Source organism: Ziziphus jujuba, chromosome 12, assembly GCF_031755915.1.
Source record: "Ziziphus jujuba cultivar Dongzao chromosome 12, ASM3175591v1".
NCBI lineage: Eukaryota > Viridiplantae > Streptophyta > Magnoliopsida > Rosales > Rhamnaceae > Ziziphus > Ziziphus jujuba.
The window spans coordinates 11,204,731-11,223,307 of NC_083390.1; the positions used below are offsets into that span (position 1 = coordinate 11,204,731).

The window sequence follows — 18,577 nt, forward strand, 5'->3', positions numbered from 1 at the left end:
CTAACTGTTTTTGACATCTATTTTATTCTCCTTCAATATATAGCTGACTGAATTCTATCCATCCTTCAATATTTAGCTTAATAAATCCTTTGGAAATAGACAGCCGGTGAAATTCATTTCCTACTTGTATAAATAAATCCAGTATTTGCAGTAATAGTACAAGCTATAATGGCTTGCTTGAATTGAGCAGGAAATAAAAGATTAGCTCTAAAATGGTCCACACGTTTTAACATTTGCTTGGAGATTGCAAGTGGCATAGTAGAGATGTAAAAGCCAGTAACGTGCTAATTGACTCTAATCTCATCCCAAAGATTGTAAAACCAAAGCAATGTCATTCGGCTACATTGCAAATTATTTGAAATGGTCATTTCCTTAGCCTTTTAGAACATGTTTGCATTGATCTCTCAGAACTTTGCTGAACTTATTAATATTTATTGCTTAAATCACTAGTCTTGGAGCTTATATAAAGAAGAACGACAACTTGAACCGGTGGATTCAGCATTAACATCTGAATTCAATGAGGAACAATTAAGAAGAGTGATAAGAATAGCCTTGCTTTGCAGTTAAACTTCACCTCCTCTACGACCAGCAATGTTTGTTAATGGATCTGTCCATTTTCCTTTTGTTCTCCTACTCCTTCTCCCAAGTGGATTGTCCCACCATTTTTTTTTTCAGTTACCAGTTGCATTGTTGCTTTCTCCCTTGGAGCTAAGTATATTTTATAAGATACTTTAATTGTTTATTCATATTAGTTAATTTAGTTCAAATTTGTTAAACATATCAATTAATTATGAATGTGAAACAAAAAAAGATAAAAATAAAAACCAACACAATTTTAAGTTGTGATTCATTTTATGTTTATTATTATTATTTTTTCTCCTCATATCTATAGTTGATAAGTTGTCTAACTACTACTAACTAATATTAACAAATTATTAAAATAAAAAAATTACATGTATATTTATAATTAAAAAAATAAACATGTGAACAAATAGTACAATTTATATGAAACAGTTGCACGGACACATCAAAACGGTCGTTCATCATCGTCAACCTTCTTGAATGGATGCCATGAGAAAATAATAGGACCAAGAAAATATAAAGCTTATCATATGTCTTATGGATCTAGCTTAGCCACAGTACTTACACTCGGAGAAGTGGCAGTAGCAGTACCAGATGGACTTGCTGAAAAGACCATCTATAGGTGGAAGTTGAAGCTATAGATGGACTAGGATGTCAGTTTTTCAATAAATTAATGTTAGGTCACCAACCAAGTTTTAAATATCCAAAAATTAAAAAAAAAAAAAAAAAAAAACTTAAAAACTGTTAGCAAATGACACCTTATCCAAATGTGCTTTTTTTATATATAAAATAAAATGGATATTTGGTCATTTGGCTAACAACAAAAACGTGCTTTTTTTGAAAGTCTCATTTTTGGATTTGGATTACACCAACGGCCCAAATTAATTTGTAACATTTTAGAGCTTCAGCAGACACATACACCAAGGTTCTACCGTTCTACCCCATTGCATCGACGGCTTCTTCCCAGATCGAGGATGTTCACTGATGGAAGATTAGAGCTTCCACAAATTAAACCCACCCACCATCATAGAGTTCATTTGCTCCCCATTGACAAACTCTATTCTCAAATTGCTTATGATTATTAAAAAAAAAAAAATGGGGATCGGTTTTGTATTATGCATAATTAGAAAGATTTTGGTTGAGAATTAAGAAGTTGAAGATTTTAATTAATTTCTAAGATATAATTGTAGTCTGAATGACATATATAAGGTAATTCTTTTATCCTTTTGCTCTGGGTATAAAAAGGAGATCATGCTCACATAGCAAATGTTTCATTAACCAAAAAAAAAAAAGGGGGGGGGGGGGGGGGGGACAATTTGGTGAATGGAGAGCATAATCAAGAAACCCTTCATGTGGATAAGCTCCCTGTCATTTGCAGCAAAAGTAGGTGCATTGACCCTAGTATTATTCGAATTTATGAACTTACATATATGAAAGAGTATTTGTATAAGCATTGCCATTATAATATCTTTGCAGGAACTTCGATCCAAGTTGTTTATTCGTAAAACAAGATACGAGAGGAAAATAAAAATAAGGGGGGCAAAACAAAAAATTATTATCCGAGAGCTTAAGATAATTTAACACGATTAAAAGTTGTTATATACTATTTCGTAAAGTGTGTGTGTGTATATAAAATCATCCTACACAAAAACATATGATTACCAAAAGGGGTTGGGCTGTCACTATGTCCTCGTTACCTAGAAAGGCCCTCCACTTTTTTTTTTTTTTTTTAACTAAAAAAAAAAACCAAAACTACTATTAATTTCTTGCTTGCTAGAAAATTAATTTAAAAAAAAAGTTCTGAAAATATAACAATTGGCCCTTTTGCTTTCAAAGAATAATAGTGACTGCTATGTATATGATTATAGGGTTTTTTCTTGTTTTTCAATCGTGTTACTTTATGTTTGAAATTTGGATCCACTAAAATAATAAATTGAAATATATTTATATAAATAAGAATTTATACTTGTATATTTTCATTAAAAACAAGAGCTTATATTTTTAATTATCATATTGTCCTTTTATGTATTTGGTAAGTTGTATTTTAAACAAACAATAAAAATTTCTTCTTTCCACAACTAAAAAAAAATGTATAAAATTAGAATTTCTTATATATAAAAGTAATACATATAGATGCACACTGTTGGACGCATGGTACATATATAAGCTGCACACCGCTGGACCTTATATATATGAGAAAACCAAAATAGTACATTTGAAAGTGGGAAAAATTACAAGTACGTACGCCCAGCGTACCCAAGACTCAGAACTCTTGCACATCAGATTCGGCTACGGGCATTTCAATTTGCCCTTCTCTTCCGTTTTCTTGTTGTTCTCCTTCTCTGAAAATGGAATACCATTTTGTTTTATTTTATTTTTATCGAAAACCTGAAAGAAGAAGAAGAAGGAAAAAAAATTTGACTGCCGGAATACCTTAAACTCCGAAAGAAGAGAATATTAATTTGGCAACAATAATTGGATCCTGCTGCATTGAACCACCAAAGTGCAGTCGACAACGCTCCTACCAAAGCCAAAGCCCCAGAGATGAGCGTGGGAATTTTGTACTTGTTCCTATTCTTAGAATTATTATTGATTTTTCCCTGTGAGTCCGACTCCGATTCCGTGTGCAAATTATAATCTGGACTGGTCGATCTGCTAATGTATATATATATATATATATATATATATTTTGGTCACGCAACAGCATTAAGCATAAACAAACACTACACATATATTAACAGACTATGTGATTACCTAGTGGTTGAAGAGGAAGGACAAAAAATGATGATGAAATCTTGCTGAAAAATGCAGGAAAAGGTGCTGGTATTGTCATTAGCAAAGCTGTTAGCCTTCGGACATGCTTGCTTAAAGAACTGTGTGTAGCGGTTATGGCTGCAATTGCAAGTACTGCAACAAAAACTGGGCTCCGCAAAGGCCTGGCATGCACTCTTACACCCCAAGCTCTCGTCGCTGTTCCGGAGCTCCGGTGGGCACGAGCTGATCAAATTCACAGCACATCCAGCAGTAGTACAGTGATGTTTATCATCTCCACCACTTCTCCTACCCACAGGAGCCACTATAATGGGAAGATTATATCCGTTTCTGAAGCTCACCTCGTAATAGTCCATCCCATCTGTTGCGTTCAACCTGAACGCCGCTATGCTGGTTGAGGCCGGCTGCAACAAGTCACTTTCACCACCACATCCCAACGTGTGGGATACGCAGCCTCCGGTGAGACAATGGAAGGCGCCTGAGTCGTCGATGCTGCATCCGGTTCCGCCCCATATGGAACCAGACCAGGAAGGCGGGAGAGAGATGGTGTTGGATTGACCTGGTTGGAGGACGTAGCTTGTCGGAACCAGCGATGGTGTACCGGCGTTTGATGTTGCTATTGGCCAAACTGGGTAATCGCAGTCGTTCTTCATTATCAAGGCTTTTGAAACTGGGTCATCGCAGTCGTTCTTCATTATCAAGGCTTTTGAAACTATTGATAGAAACAATAAAACAAAGTTAATAATTAATGTCTTCATGATATAGATCTGGCGTTTGGAGTGGAGAAGAGTGATTTGGATTTATAGATTTGGAGGTTGACGTGGAAGAGAATTTATAGAGTTTTCTAATTCGTTAGAATTTATTAATTTTTAGACTCAGAATTTCTAGTTTAAAGAACTGACAGTGACACTGAAATCATAAGAGTCTAATCCACCTAACACCCTCAACATTCATACATTCATACCATGTCATATGTCATATTCCCAAAGCTAAGCTTTTCATGCTTTTCCCAAATGCTTTTACAGACAAAGCTATAACGCCCAAATGCTTTACCCAAATGATTTTAGAGAAAAGCTGCTGTAAGATTTTCCCAAATGCGTTTTCCAAATGCTCTTTTTCTTAAATGCTTTTACAGATAAGAATTTCCCAAATGCCTTTTCCAAGTGCTCTTTTTCCCAAATGCTTTTACAGACAAGAATTTCCCAAATGCTTTTACAGACAAGCTGTAAGAGTCTTCTAAGTCTTCTTAATTTTCCAATCATCATTTCCATCATTCATTTTCCATGAAGCTTCATAGCCACCATAACCAATATAACATAGTTACTTTTAAAATTCTAAAATTCATACTTTTATACAATATTAGGAAGTAGTTTATAATCAATGTAAGATTTTAATTTGGTTAATTTCATTTAGAACTTTTCAATTTTACTATAATTATATTGATAATTTTTAATTATAAAAATTAATTAAAAAATCAACAGAATTTTGAATATGATTTTTCATAAATAAAGATCTAACCATAATACAAACAAAATTAAACAAGTTTAAATGAAAATTTCCTTTTAAATTTGGTACTTTAAATTTAACACCTGAAAATTTCCTTTTTAACTTTGGTACCTGAAATTTAACACCCAAACTCGGGGTGAATTAGTTCTAGAATTCACTACTCTTTTTGTAGACGTCTGGTAGGCTTTGGATGCACATTTATGGTCTATTCTGGTCTAACGGCCACTGGAAATATACTTTTGGCTTCTAGGTATATCCACCTACACTAAGAAGAGACAACTTATTTCCTTTTGGCTTCTAGGTATATCCACCTACACTAAGAAGAGACAACTAATTGTATTTGTAGGCTTGGTCTTGGATGATATCCTCCATCATTAAATTGATTCCAATCGGCACTACAAAAAAAAGAGCAACGCTTACAATTTTCGGAATGCCACTAAGAATTTGTCTCTGAAGGCCTAGCAACTGTGACAATGACTGTGACAATTTATTCATTGTCACAGTATCACACTCTATCAATGACAAAATTTCTTGGTGCCACATTTTATTCCAGATGTTTGAATTCAATTGTGACAAAGATTTACAAGCTGTCACCTAAAAGGTTCATATTGACTGATCAATCACTAATAGTGACAACAAAGAATTGCAACTATTTGTTTAAGGCCTAAACGACGTCGTTTAATGCTCGCCAACATATCAAAATCCTAAAATACTTTGTAAGTCCAAATCCCCATTTCACATAAACCCACACCTACCTAGCGTCTTTGAACTCCACCCCCATTCTGTGTCCAAAAACAACCACCGACTTCTCCCACTCCGGTTCAAAATCTACATTCAAAATAACACAAAATCACGCATTCCGGTCATCCCTTACTTTCCTGCGATCTGAATATGCCCAGCGCCCATGGTCACATTAGCTACCAACGGTGCCAACATCGAGCCTCAGATTTTGTCGTTCATGAGCGCATCCCGCCTGCCCCACTGCCCCTAGCCATCAGATCTGGTCATCATGCGCCTCGTCGAAGAACTCAGTGAGCCCTACTCCATCTTCACCTACCTACGTCGTCTATCTCTACTCCCAAATCTCCTTTTCTGGTATGGATTCCTTTTTCTCTGACTTTCCCCTTTTTTTAATTCTTGTTCTGATTTTGGGTTTTTGAGAGTTCGTGTTTTTCTGCGATTTTTTTTTTATTTTTATTTTTTTGTGTTTGTGTTTTCTGGCATTCTATAGAGGCAAATGTGTGGGAATGGTGGTGGAAGACGCATCGGTAAAAATAAAGAAAAGGCAAAGGGTATGTGCGCCTTGTAAAATACACTTTCTAAAAAACCCATCTATGAAAATTCAGAAACTGAAGTGGTGGTCGAGTAGACAGGGCCGTCTCAACAATTTTTGAGGCCTAGGCCGAAAACATATTTAGGATCATAATTAAATATTATTTTTTATAAAATAGATTTTTTGATATAATTTTTTTTTAAATAAAAAATTATTAATTAAATTTTTATATTGATAATAAATAATTTTTTTCAATTTATAAAATTATTAATTATTTAATCTTTTGAGATATAATTGAATATAAATAAATTTTTATTAATTTCAATATTAAAAAATTTTTTTTATTAAAATTGCACTAACAAAAAATAATAAATTTATGCAAAAGAAAAAAAATATAATTTTTTTTTAAAATTTAGTTCTCAAAATAAATTTAATTAATTTATTTAAATTAAAATTAAAAAATATAAAATTAGAAGAATATAAAATTTAATGTTTTACAAATAGGAAGAACAATTAGTAAATAACTAAAATTATAAATTCATAAATAAAAAAAATTGAAACTAATATAAGAATGAACAATACAAATTTATTAAAATAAATTATCACTTACGAGATTGTTTTTTATTCTAAAGCTATTTGTATCAAAATTGTAAATGATATAGGTTGAATAATATAAAAGATGAATGAATGATAAAGAATAAAAATAAACGAGTAAGATAAAAAAAAAATACATAAACAAATGAGAAAAAGTACATAAATGAGAAGAATATTTAACATATTTTATTATTATTATTATTAAAATATAATTAATTATAAAATATAAAATATTTAATTGAATTTAATTGATTTTATTTTTTCAAAAATAAAAAAATTAAAAATGATTATTACAATAAATAATCAATTAGAATTCATCTAAAAACAAATAATCAATTAGATAATTTAATTTTTTTTAAATCAAAATTTTTATTCTTTTAAAATAAATTAATTATATTCTATTTAATATATATATATATATATTATATGACTTTTTTTATTTTTTATTTTTTGAGAAGCCCCAAGAAAATGAGGGCCCTAGGCATGGGCCTTAGTGGCCTATGCCTTCAGCCGGCCCTGGGTCGTAGATGAGTGCAACTGAAGCTCAAGGATATTAGTTTTTTGGGTATTTATTTCATTCTCTTTTTCAGTTTGATTGGGAGGGATGAGGTTTAGGTACCATGGAATACTTGAAAATCTGAAAGTTAATTGCAATGAGTGTTTAGCAAGGAGAATTGATGCTTGCTAATTGCAAGTCTGTTTCATTACTTTATGGCTTGACGTTAATCAGGTAGTGAGATACTGTTCTTTTATCTTGAAATTTGTATATTCTAGAATTCTGTCATTTTACTCCAAGTGTTTACTTACACATAATTGATTATATATGCCCCATTTTTTAGTGGACTTTGCAAAGCTAAGGTCAAGTCCTTTGGTCAAGGTATTGTAGCAGGTAGACGCATTACTTGGCACTGTCAACAGTAAATATATTGTTTGTGCACTAGATATACTTTATTTTTCTCTCCTCTCACCTATTTAAAAAGAAATAATGCAAAAATATACATATATATATATATATATATTTTAAAGCAATACAAGTCATAAATTCAGTAAACCTTCAACTACTAATCATTCTTCATTAGTTCATGCATGCTTCTTTCTCAATACTATTGTAGGCTCTTTCCTTCTTATTTTTTATTTATTTTTTTACCCTTGTGTAGAGATCTTACCGTCAACAGATTGAATGGAACTCTTTCAGATTTTCAAAGCTTACAGCGGGTGCAAAATATGTAAGTATATTACCATAAGTTGTAATATAAACATGGGGGCTTCCATTTATATACATTTGACTCTTTGTGCTTTAGAGGCATAGATTTAGATTCATGGAGTCCTGGTAGAGTACCAACCTTCTCATTCTTGGAAATTATCATTGCTTGTTTGGTATAATGTAGTTGAGGCCTTTCATGAATGAGTAAACAGAGAACGTAAGAGAGGGAGAAGATGTGAATAGTAATTATTTGATTATAAATTTATGTTTTCTTTCTGTGTAATCTTGTTCCTAAGTTAACTGTATAACAATTGCTTATCACATTATTAATTTGATTTTGATACTTAACAAGCAACCAACTTAGTGCGAATGTTCCAAAATAAACCCACATCATTTTGCACTATACCATATATTATATATTTATATATATATATATATTTTTTTTTCCAGTTCTATATATTTGTACACCCCGTTCCACTCCTTCTCAAGGTATAGTATTCTTCTGTTATCCGTTAATGGTAAAATTTCTTTTTTTTTTTTCCAAAAATATAATATGTATTTATTTTGGTTTAAGAAAATGCTGCAATGTAAGTCCATGCCTAAAGTTATATCATACTTGGTACTAAAGTAGTGTACTTTGCTTTCTAATACTTCTTTCAGATTATGTCCTTTTGTGGATCACAATCTGGAACTCTATTACTATATTGATGGGGACATTTTAAGGAATGCTGGGACATGTGATATAATCTTTTGGCAGGACAAAAGATTCTGTATTTGTTTATTCTTGTCAGTCTCTAACTTCATTGATCCTTGCTAGATGACTTTTGCTTTACAATGATTGCTTAATTGGGGTCCTTATGTATCTTTGTTATCTTGACAGTTTTGCTACCCGTCCAACCACCAAAGATGACAAACTACATAGTTGATGAGCACTATATTGATGTGGAGCCTCCAATCCTTAATAAAGTGAAGGTTGGGTTGTTGTGCTACTAATACTGCAACTTTTATGAGTTCTAAGATATAATATTATTGAAGCACATTTTTCATTTTTTTTTTTTTTTCCTTACTTCGGGTTAAACTTTTTGGCTGAGACTATGATATATACTCTCATTTCCTTTTCTATCCATTGCAAATCTATAAGATGTCACTTTATGGTACTTGCTCAATTTCACATAACCATTTCGCATTTTCTTTAATGTTTATTATAATTCATTTTTATCATTTAGTTATTTATCTACTGCATATTTGGCAATGTAGGGCTCTTTTGTGTTTTAAAAAGAAGCTCATGTGGTACTTTCAGAGGGTAGAAGGCATTCAAGGAGAATGCTGCAGCATTACAACATCAAGATGGTTTACAGACTAGCCAAGCACCATTCTTTGTTTTTTTTTGCCCCTCCTCATTTTAGTTTAAGCTTATTGTATTTAGGCATTTTATTTGGTGTACTTAGTGGTGGAATTTTAATGTAAAAGATATTTGATGGTAATAATAGATTATTCATTGTATGTAAATTGCATCATTTCAGATTTTTAAAAGAAAATCTTACAGTGCCAATCATAAAAGTAACAATGTGAAAATTGTTGGCATATCATGTAAAATGTCACAAATCCAACAGTGTCAATTTCAATATATAACAGGAATAAATTGTGTTGAGACACTAGTTGTCACAGATACATTTGTTGTGTCGAATATTAAAATGTCATGAAAACAATAGTGACGATACTATGTAACTAAATTATTAGGTTTGATAAGATCGTAAATTGCAATTAGTGACAATATACCATTTACTATGACAATTTTTAAGGCCAATATAGTGACGTTTTTAATGTAGCTAATGCAATATAAAACACTAACAATGTATTTTCTTGTCACAAATACATATATTTTCAGTGACAACCACATTAGTTCCACGGATAAATGCATTAGCGTCACATTTTTTGTGACAACGCTGTGACACCGGGTCGTTGTTACTATATATGAAACTGTGACAACAAAAGGGCATACAATGACAAAAATACGGGCGTAAGTGTTGCCCCTTTTTTTTTGTTGTGCGGGTTGATGGATATGATCGAGCTTCACAAGGTGTACATATGTGAGAAATCCAGACCACAAGAAAAAAGAAGCAATTTAAAAAATTCTTTAAATAGTAATAAATTATATTATCACCATTTTTGCATTTTTATCACAAAGTCTTTTTTTTTCTAATCCAAAGAGTACCAGAAAATTAAAACTCGATTTAATATTAAGGGTTATTTAAAAAAAAAAAAAATTTTCTTTGACAAGTTATAACTTTTTTTAAACTGTGCATATCGACAGCTGGGAAAATCTAACCATAGAAGCAATAAATGGAGGGATGAAGAGTGACAAAAGGCCTACATGGGAGTCAAGACAGTTGGGAAAATCGTAGACATAGAAGCAATGAAAAGAGGGGATGAAGCCAGTACAAAAGCAATAATACGTAAAGGAGCAACAAACTAGTATAAAAAGAAATTTAAAACAGGAAAAGGGCATGTAAAAAAACTACGTTAATTTTTTTATTATTATAAAAGTTTTTATATTATAATTATACAGAAAATATTGATCATTGAAAAAGAAGATCAGTCATATTCATCACCTTAATTCATCACCGTATCGCTGTGTGGCCTTTGTCAGTTTTTTATTTAAAACTTTTTTTTTATTGAATTTTGTGGTCTTATGGAAAACTAATTAAACACTTAACATAAAACAAACAGCACTTGTAAAATTAACACCATAAAACATCTCATTTCCAAATTAATTTGGCATTGGCTTTGACTTTTAGTTCATTATATTAAGTTAAATCTAATGACGTCAACTGAGGCATGCATTGCTAGCTTGGTTATCTTAGCAAAATTTGTTAATTTCTTCTTACAATAATACATGTGATTTCTATTTTCATATTTAAGTAAACTTGGTCCTTAGTAAATCATGATGTTATTGTCCTATATTTTAAAAATCTTATACCATACTAACCAGCAGAATATCATTATGGCTTATGGTTAAGATTCTTCATGTAATATATCTAACAAAATCTTCTTTTTTGCAGGCTCGAATTAAATCTTGTAGGTCTCTATGATGGAAGAGTCTTTTTCATGGTAGAGATACTTTTATGAGATTTGCAAGATAGAAGGTTGGTGATGGTGCTACTATTAATACTTGGACTGATACATGTTGACCAAAGGTACTTCAGGTTATGTGTATTTGATATAAATATATATATATATATACGGAAATTCTATAATGAGGACGGTCCGCATGAGGACCGCAATATTAGTGACGGTTTTTCATAGTATTAACGACGGTTTCTTAAAAAATCGCCACCAATACTATGAAAAACCGTCACCAATACTGTAGTCCGCATGAAGACCGTCCGCACCATAAACGGACTGTATATATATATATTGTGTTAATAACTTTATAATGTTTTATTATTATTATTATTATTTTTTTTTTTTTGGTGCATTTTGTGCTTCGTTTATTAAGTGGTTTTTTTTGGAGCTTTTGGATTGGTGGCTAATGGCAAAGAGAAAGAGGTCTGGGTGGGAAAAGAGAGAGCGTCTTGTGTGGTGGGTTGGTTTACTGCCATGAGATAAGAGGGAGGAGCTGTGAATTTCTTATTTGTGTTCTTGTGTGATGGATTTTGGTTTACTTCGAAGTGGGTTTCTAGATTTCCAGTTAAAAAATTTCTTCACTTTCCTCTTTTTTTTTTCTTTTTTTTTTTTTTCTTCTTTTAAACTAAATTTGACATAAGTTGTAAGATTGTGGGTATGGGAAATAGATGATTCTTAGGTGAAACGGTGAGATATACGTACGTACATACATATATATATATATATATATATATTATAGCTTGTTTATTATTTTCTGATTCAAGAGAACAAGAGGGAAAAACAAAAGAAAAAAAAAAATGCAACTTTGATACCCTTCTATTAATTTTATGGAGTTTCTATTTTTTTAGTTGGGTTCTCTGGATTTTCTTAAAAAATTTTAAAGGAGGAGAAAGGAGCATACGATTCTTCATCAAAAATGTGTATTAGGCAGCATTCACCAAAATGCATGGAGAGGACATTAATTTATGGAACATTTTGGCACTTTCCTTCAGCGTGTCTGTGTATGCACCATGCATATACATGTTGTTGTTGAAGCCTAATATGGTCATTGATCATGATGATGATTATTATGAGCTTGATGACGTTCGTATGTGTTCCACAATTTTCCATACATTGAGTTGTTTAAAAGATACGACTATATAGTTTTTTATTTTTATTTTTTAAGGGATTTTCCCCTCTTGTGCTTTTTATCCTTTTTCTCCCCCCTTTATTTCATGTTAATGGATAATATTGAAACTTTATTTGAGTATGTTATTTGCTTGTTGGACTGAGTAAGGAATCGTATAATCACCTGAAAATAAAATGGTTCCATTTTGGTTATGCAGCTGTTGAAATTACTGTGCACATGATCCCGTAGCTTATTTTGAGTTGATTATCTTTTGGTTTTTCTGGACTGAGAAACAAATAAGGGGACAGTGGAGAAAAGAAGAGTTTGTTAATGTTAAAGTCTTTTACATTAGTTGCTGAATTGCCGGGGCATATGGTGTTTAAACGGTTCGATTTCTAGTCAAGGAGAAAACAATCAGTATTGCAGGGCTAACGTAAATTGCAGTTTGTATGGTTGAACTAGACTTATTAATTCTTTTTATACAATAAGGCTTCAAATTTTTCTTATCATCCTTGTATTCTCAGCTTATGAATGCATTGATTCTAATGGTAGTGTAGAAGTTTCCCAATAACAGCCAACAATGACAGCTTTCTTGCGCCTTTTAACATTTTTGTTCGTTAACTATTTTCCATCGAATAGAATGTTATCAGCTACATGGTTAACTTTGTCCCGTTGTATTTACTTGGGGGAAAGTTAAAGCATATGCTACAGCAAGTGCACAACCTGGTTAGACAAACGACATAAAGACATAAGCAGCTTGAAGGTATGTAGTTCTTCTCTTTCAAGATCTCATGTTGTGTTGGTTCAATGCTTCAGTACTTCTATTATATACTTGCTATATATGCAACAGCTCAGTTTAACTAGCTTCGTTGTTAAGTTTTTCTCAAGTAGAATGAAGACACAGAGAGTGATTCTTTTACAATTTCGTTTCTCTATTTTCCTGCATTTGGTTTTATTTTCTTGATTTTTTTTTTTTTTTTCACTTACAAAATCTGAAAACCTGATGAAACTATGAGAAAGTATGCAAGAAAAGAAAAAGTTCGAGAGAAATTTTTCTTTCTGTTATATTTCTTCTTCCAAATATTTTTTTTCATTTGTAAAAAAGTATAAGGAGTCATGCATATATATATATATATATATATATTGACATTCGGCACATTCGCAGATGATCGTGATGCATATGGAACTTTTGAGAGAGAATTTTCTTTTTTCCAAAGATTAAAGATAGTGATGGTTATATATATATATATATATATATGTATAAATGATATGGTAAAGGAATTGAGAAGAAATTGTAAAGAATAATATCCACAGCAGTTAGATTTATATAATTTATAGCGGTTAGATTTATATAATTTTCGTAATAACAACTCTAAATGGCTGTCTCACTCCTTCCTATAACTCCCTTATCATGTTATGGTAAAAATTTGATAATCTGATGCTTTCAGAATTTGACCAATTGATATAAAGTTGTAGTTATTTGGGTTGCATGGAATTGGCAGCTCGGCATTAGTTGATCATCCTTGTGTCCTTGAATAGGAAAGCCGATAAACATTGAACTGAATTAGGAACCTTCTATCCACCCAAAAAAAAAAAAAAAAAGTCCTTTTTTTTTTTCCATGACACGTTTTCAAAAGATATGCTTTTCAGGAAAATAAATTCTTATGTACGGAAATTATTGTTGGTAAACATTAAAAATGAACTACCAATTTCATCAATGGTGAAAATTTGGCAGGAACAAATTTGGCCTGAAAGAATTGAAAGCAAAGAGAGGAAAAGAGAACAAACTTGAGGAAGTAATTATAGGTATCCATTGGCATAACAAAAGCATAAAAATGTTAACCCAAAAAACAAAAGCATAAAAAGGGTTAGAAAAGGGGTTGGTACAAAGGCGTTCTATAACATTGACCCAGCTATGCGCTTATTGTTGCAAGACTCGGTGTATATATACCGTATGTATAATAACAACATACGTCTATCTATACCCCTGATAAGTCATACCTCTCATTCTTAATCATGTCACTCTACAACCTCTATAATATATCCCTTATACGTCTCTATAATTATTTAATGAAGTTTCTCTTTTTAATGCAGATCAAAGCAATTTTTGGTTTGCTATAATGCATGCAATTTAATTCAAACATGTCAGCAACTTCTAAGAACTTTACTGATTTTATCAAACATGTAGAACTATTATAGATACTCGATTTTTTTTTTTTTTTGGGGGGACAAAATTAGATTAATTTAGGTAATTCTCGTATTCGTATGAAATGTTTAGTTAGTTATATAGTTTATGCCAGCCAAACAAGTTGTTACACCTTTTTTTTTTTTTTGGCTAACAGACCTTTTTTTTTTTGTTTTTGTTAACAGACTTATTTTGAAAAGATCACAATAAAGATCTACAGCCTTCTTTTCACAGAAAGAAGAAGAGTTTAGGCCACAAAGCAAATGGTTACTTTTACAGCTGTCAAGCAAGTTGCTATATATATTCTGTAGAAGCGTGTTGTCTTTGAACTGTAGAATTTTTTTTTTTTTTTGATCCAGTCAAACTGTAAAAGATTTGGTTATTTCTTAAAAATCGAGAATTAAATTGGAAAACAAAAACAATTAATCAATTAAAACAAAGAAAAAAAATACATGAAAAAAAACAAATAAACCAAATCGACTGTAACAGAAAATTTTAACTCTTCCAATATTTTTTTATGTACATTTAAGTATAAAATTCATAAAAAATTAAATTCAGATGCAGAGTGTAGCAGGATCATAAACTGAAACTATATTTCTAGTGATTATTGAGATCAGAAAAGTAAGGACCTTTTCGGTATTCTCTTGCAATTTTTTTATTTTATTTTACAAATGGAAAAATAAAAATGATAAATTCGATTTCATATTTTTAGAATTTTAAAAATATGTATGGGAAATGTATAATATTATATATATTTATAAGGAAAAAAAAAGTCTTTCTTATTAAAAATAATAAACTAACATTATCCATATTTTCATAAGATATATGTTAAATATGATTTATATCTATATAAATAAATATTTTTTTATAAACAAATTACCGTTATTATGAGTAGAACTAAGGATACTAAATAAATATATCAAAATGTGTACTAGATACCACATATTAATAGTTTATTGATTAACATATTATTATAACTTAAATATAAATAAGTGGATTATTTGAAAAATAAATATAATTAAATATTAAAATATAACACTTAATATACATCTTAGTACATTTATTTGATATGTATAATATTATTCAAATATTCTCTATTTATTGCTTCCAAAATTTTCCAAATATATGTAAAAAAATATTAGGATGTTTTCTAAATCAATTTATATTTTAGGAATTCTTATCTTATTAATCCAAATGGTGTCGGTGGAAAGCAGATTAGAGATTTTTTTCAATATGATGACGAAGAAAAAAAAATATGAATAGTATTTGGGAGAAAAAAGTCGTTTTGTGCTTGATGCAACGAACTATTCACCCCCCCAAAAAAAAAAAAAATCTTGGGAGAGAAAAGTGGTCAACCAGAGCACCCTGCTGGTTTTAAATTTCAGGGATATTTCAGGGAAAAATGATGTGCAAATAAAAGCCTACTTTTTTAATTTTATTTTCTTTTTTGTAAAAATATGATAAATTGTATGTAACGGGTTTAAAAAAAGAAAATTCTCTATTAATCACATCATATATATATATATATAATGTTATTAATCAAGATTTATCGGTGAAAGACATATTGATTAAAAGAAAAAGAGTGTAAATAAACAACAAATATCATTCAACAATTGTTACAATGGGAGTTTTTGTCAGGACCCGTCCAAAATTCTCCATCGGAACCCTAGACAAGCCCTGATCCCAGGGAAACCCTACCGGACCCTTCTGTGGAAAATCCGGCAGAACCTCCTCTAAGGGATGGACTTACCACAAAATTTCCTGCACTGAAAACACACTTCTATAATTGTCCCCTTATTCCTCCCACAGTACTACAAACTGGTTCCACAAATTTCAGCACTCCAAAATAAAAATACAATAATCCAGTGCAATTTAAATACATAAGTGTCCCATACAGTATACAGAGCTTTATGAAATACTACAATGTATAAAATACAGCAAGAGTGAAAGAAATATTACAACTGCAGTAAAAGAAGAACAAGGTACTGCACGAACTAATACAGCGAGGAAGATCAAGTCTGCTCCGAGTGAACACCGACAACCTGGTATCTAGAGGAACGGAATTTAAGAGTGTGAGATGCTAATCATCTCAGTGAGCGACCCTACTACTACTAAACAATATAATACCACGGTAATAGGTATATAAATAATAATTATTTGGAAATAATTATTTTCTCTCAAAACCCTTACAATTCTCTCAGTTGGAAAGGTTCCCCTTTTAAAACATTTTCACAAAACCCTTTATTCATATTCTCCGAAAACCAAGACATCAAATAAATATCCGAACAATAATAATTAATTTTAACTTCAATACAGTTTTAAAACATTTTATTTTTAAAACATAGTTCCGAAAATCAGTTGATGCACCCACTATATACCAGTGGCGCCAACAGTACCCAGCGTCCCGAGGTACCGCCAGACAGGAGGTTATAGAAAGAAACCGGCATACGGTCGCGTGGCGTCCCACTGCGCCGCTGCTAACCTGGTGTCCCGGCCATGGGGGGTGGCCACCCTCATCCGATGGCAACCACAGGACCCCTCATAATATCACCTGCGCGCTACTCACACCCACCTGCGTGCTAATCATATCCGTGTGCACAATATCCATATCATATATACCATATCACATATAATCAGAACACCAGTACGTGCACGGTGCATCTAAAAATAATAAAATCCATAAATTTAAATTATAAAACAAATTTCACATTTTTCATAAACATAGCGGGCATAATCCATCCGCTTGAGCCGGGAAATTCTCCACAATTTCTTTATAATTAATACCATAAATTCCATGATTTTCAAATCCACCAACTCCCAAATCCATCAATTCAAATATCCACATTTTTCCAAGCATAAATAATTTCTCAAAATATCATAATCAAATCTCATAATATTCCATGGGCATATTTAATAAAAATTGAAATCACCAACATAACCAAATATTTTCTTTGAAATATTTGAAAATCAAATCGTGCCCAATTTACTATTAAAACCACACCAATTTCAAAATCCTCAAATCCATAAAATAATTTCACATAGCATAAATTTGCAAAATACACATTTTTTTAAATCCAATAAATTCACAAATAATTCCACAATAAATTAAATAAATATTTGGCACATAAAAATTAAATTCCAAATATTTAAATCACACATAATATATTCACCAATTAAATTCCCCAAAATAAATTTGAAGGTGGGTCACTCACCTTATGCACGTATCTCAATCAAGATCCTCCGTAGGATCGACTCCGCTACTCGCACGTGCACCTAAAACATCCACAGTACCAAATCATAAATATTAATATTTTATTCGGGTAATCCCCAAATGAGTACCCAGGGAGCGAACACCAAACGATAACTAAAATTTACGAATTATATATCGAATCGAAGCTCGAGTGATGCTAATCACAGATCCGGTCTTAATTTCCGATGATCGTACCCGACGGGGTCGGAATTTCGTCGGGAAGCTTTTCGGGTTTCGGCTCCACAATTCTCCCAACCCGTCGCGAATTGGCGGAAACGGATGCCAGATTCGGGTTCAAGAGGTCGAACACAGCGGACTAGAGCCGGCCGGAAAACTGGGTACTCGCCGGAACAGTACTTTCCGGCGAGCCGCCGCGGTCACCGGCAACCGTCGCCGCTAGCGGCGCATGCGGTGGCCGTTGGTCGTGAAATTTTGTAGACTTGTAGATCGTGAGGAGAGAAACCCAACGAAACCGGCGATGAGCAAAACGGAGGTCGGACGGCGGAGAAATCACCGTTTGAAGATTTCCGGCCCCTCGCCGGAAAATGCTCCGATCCCGGCTCGTCGGTGGTCCGGAAAATGGCCGGAAGTGGGTCGATTTGCGGTGGCCGGCGGTGGAGGGGAAAAACTCGCCGCCGAACTTTAGACGTCCGATCCGGGCGCGTCCGGCGGCCGTTCACAGTGAAAATTGGAGGTTTTGCCATAAATGAGGAGGGCAACCTTGCTGGTCGGTGCGTGTACAGTAACTCGGCCGGAAAGTTTGAAAATCTCCGGTGGCCGGCGACTCTCTCTCTCTCTTTCTCTCTCCTCTCTCTCTTTCTCTCTCTTCCCCGAGAGTTTTAACAAATAAAAATCCCTGTGTGACACTGTTCATTCCATGTGGACCAATCAGAAGCTGACACGTGGTGTTACTGTGCACTTAAGCCAAATATATTAAAATAATACGATACCCGGTGAATTTCAAACGTCCGTAACTT

At 32.4% G+C, this 18,577-nt stretch overlaps 1 protein-coding gene and 1 long non-coding RNA gene across 6 annotated transcripts; one reads left to right on the plus strand and one right to left on the minus strand.

The window, feature by feature from the left end:
* Window positions 1-3,332: 3,332 nt before the first annotated feature.
* On the minus strand, window positions 3,333-4,049 carry LOC125418458 (pathogenesis-related thaumatin-like protein 3.5). Its single transcript, XM_048461993.1, has one exon. It carries the CDS (start codon window positions 4,047-4,049, stop codon window positions 3,333-3,335), a length of 717 nt encoding a protein of 238 aa, XP_048317950.1.
* Window positions 4,050-5,579: 1,530 nt separating this feature from the next.
* LOC107434909 (uncharacterized) lies at window positions 5,580-9,440 on the plus strand. Of its 5 annotated transcripts, XR_007237450.2 has the most exons (8): window positions 5,580-5,955; window positions 6,092-6,152; window positions 7,186-7,616; window positions 7,885-7,953; window positions 8,382-8,420; window positions 8,592-8,717; window positions 8,812-8,903; window positions 9,189-9,440. It is a non-coding gene; the product is annotated as an uncharacterized LOC107434909 (long non-coding RNA). The 5 variants fall into 5 exon arrangements; XR_007237447.2 differs by lacking the exon at window positions 8,382-8,420; XR_007237445.2 differs by lacking the exon at window positions 8,382-8,420 and having other exon boundaries at window positions 7,186-7,953.
* The last annotated feature ends 9,137 nt before the right edge of the window (window positions 9,441-18,577 follow it).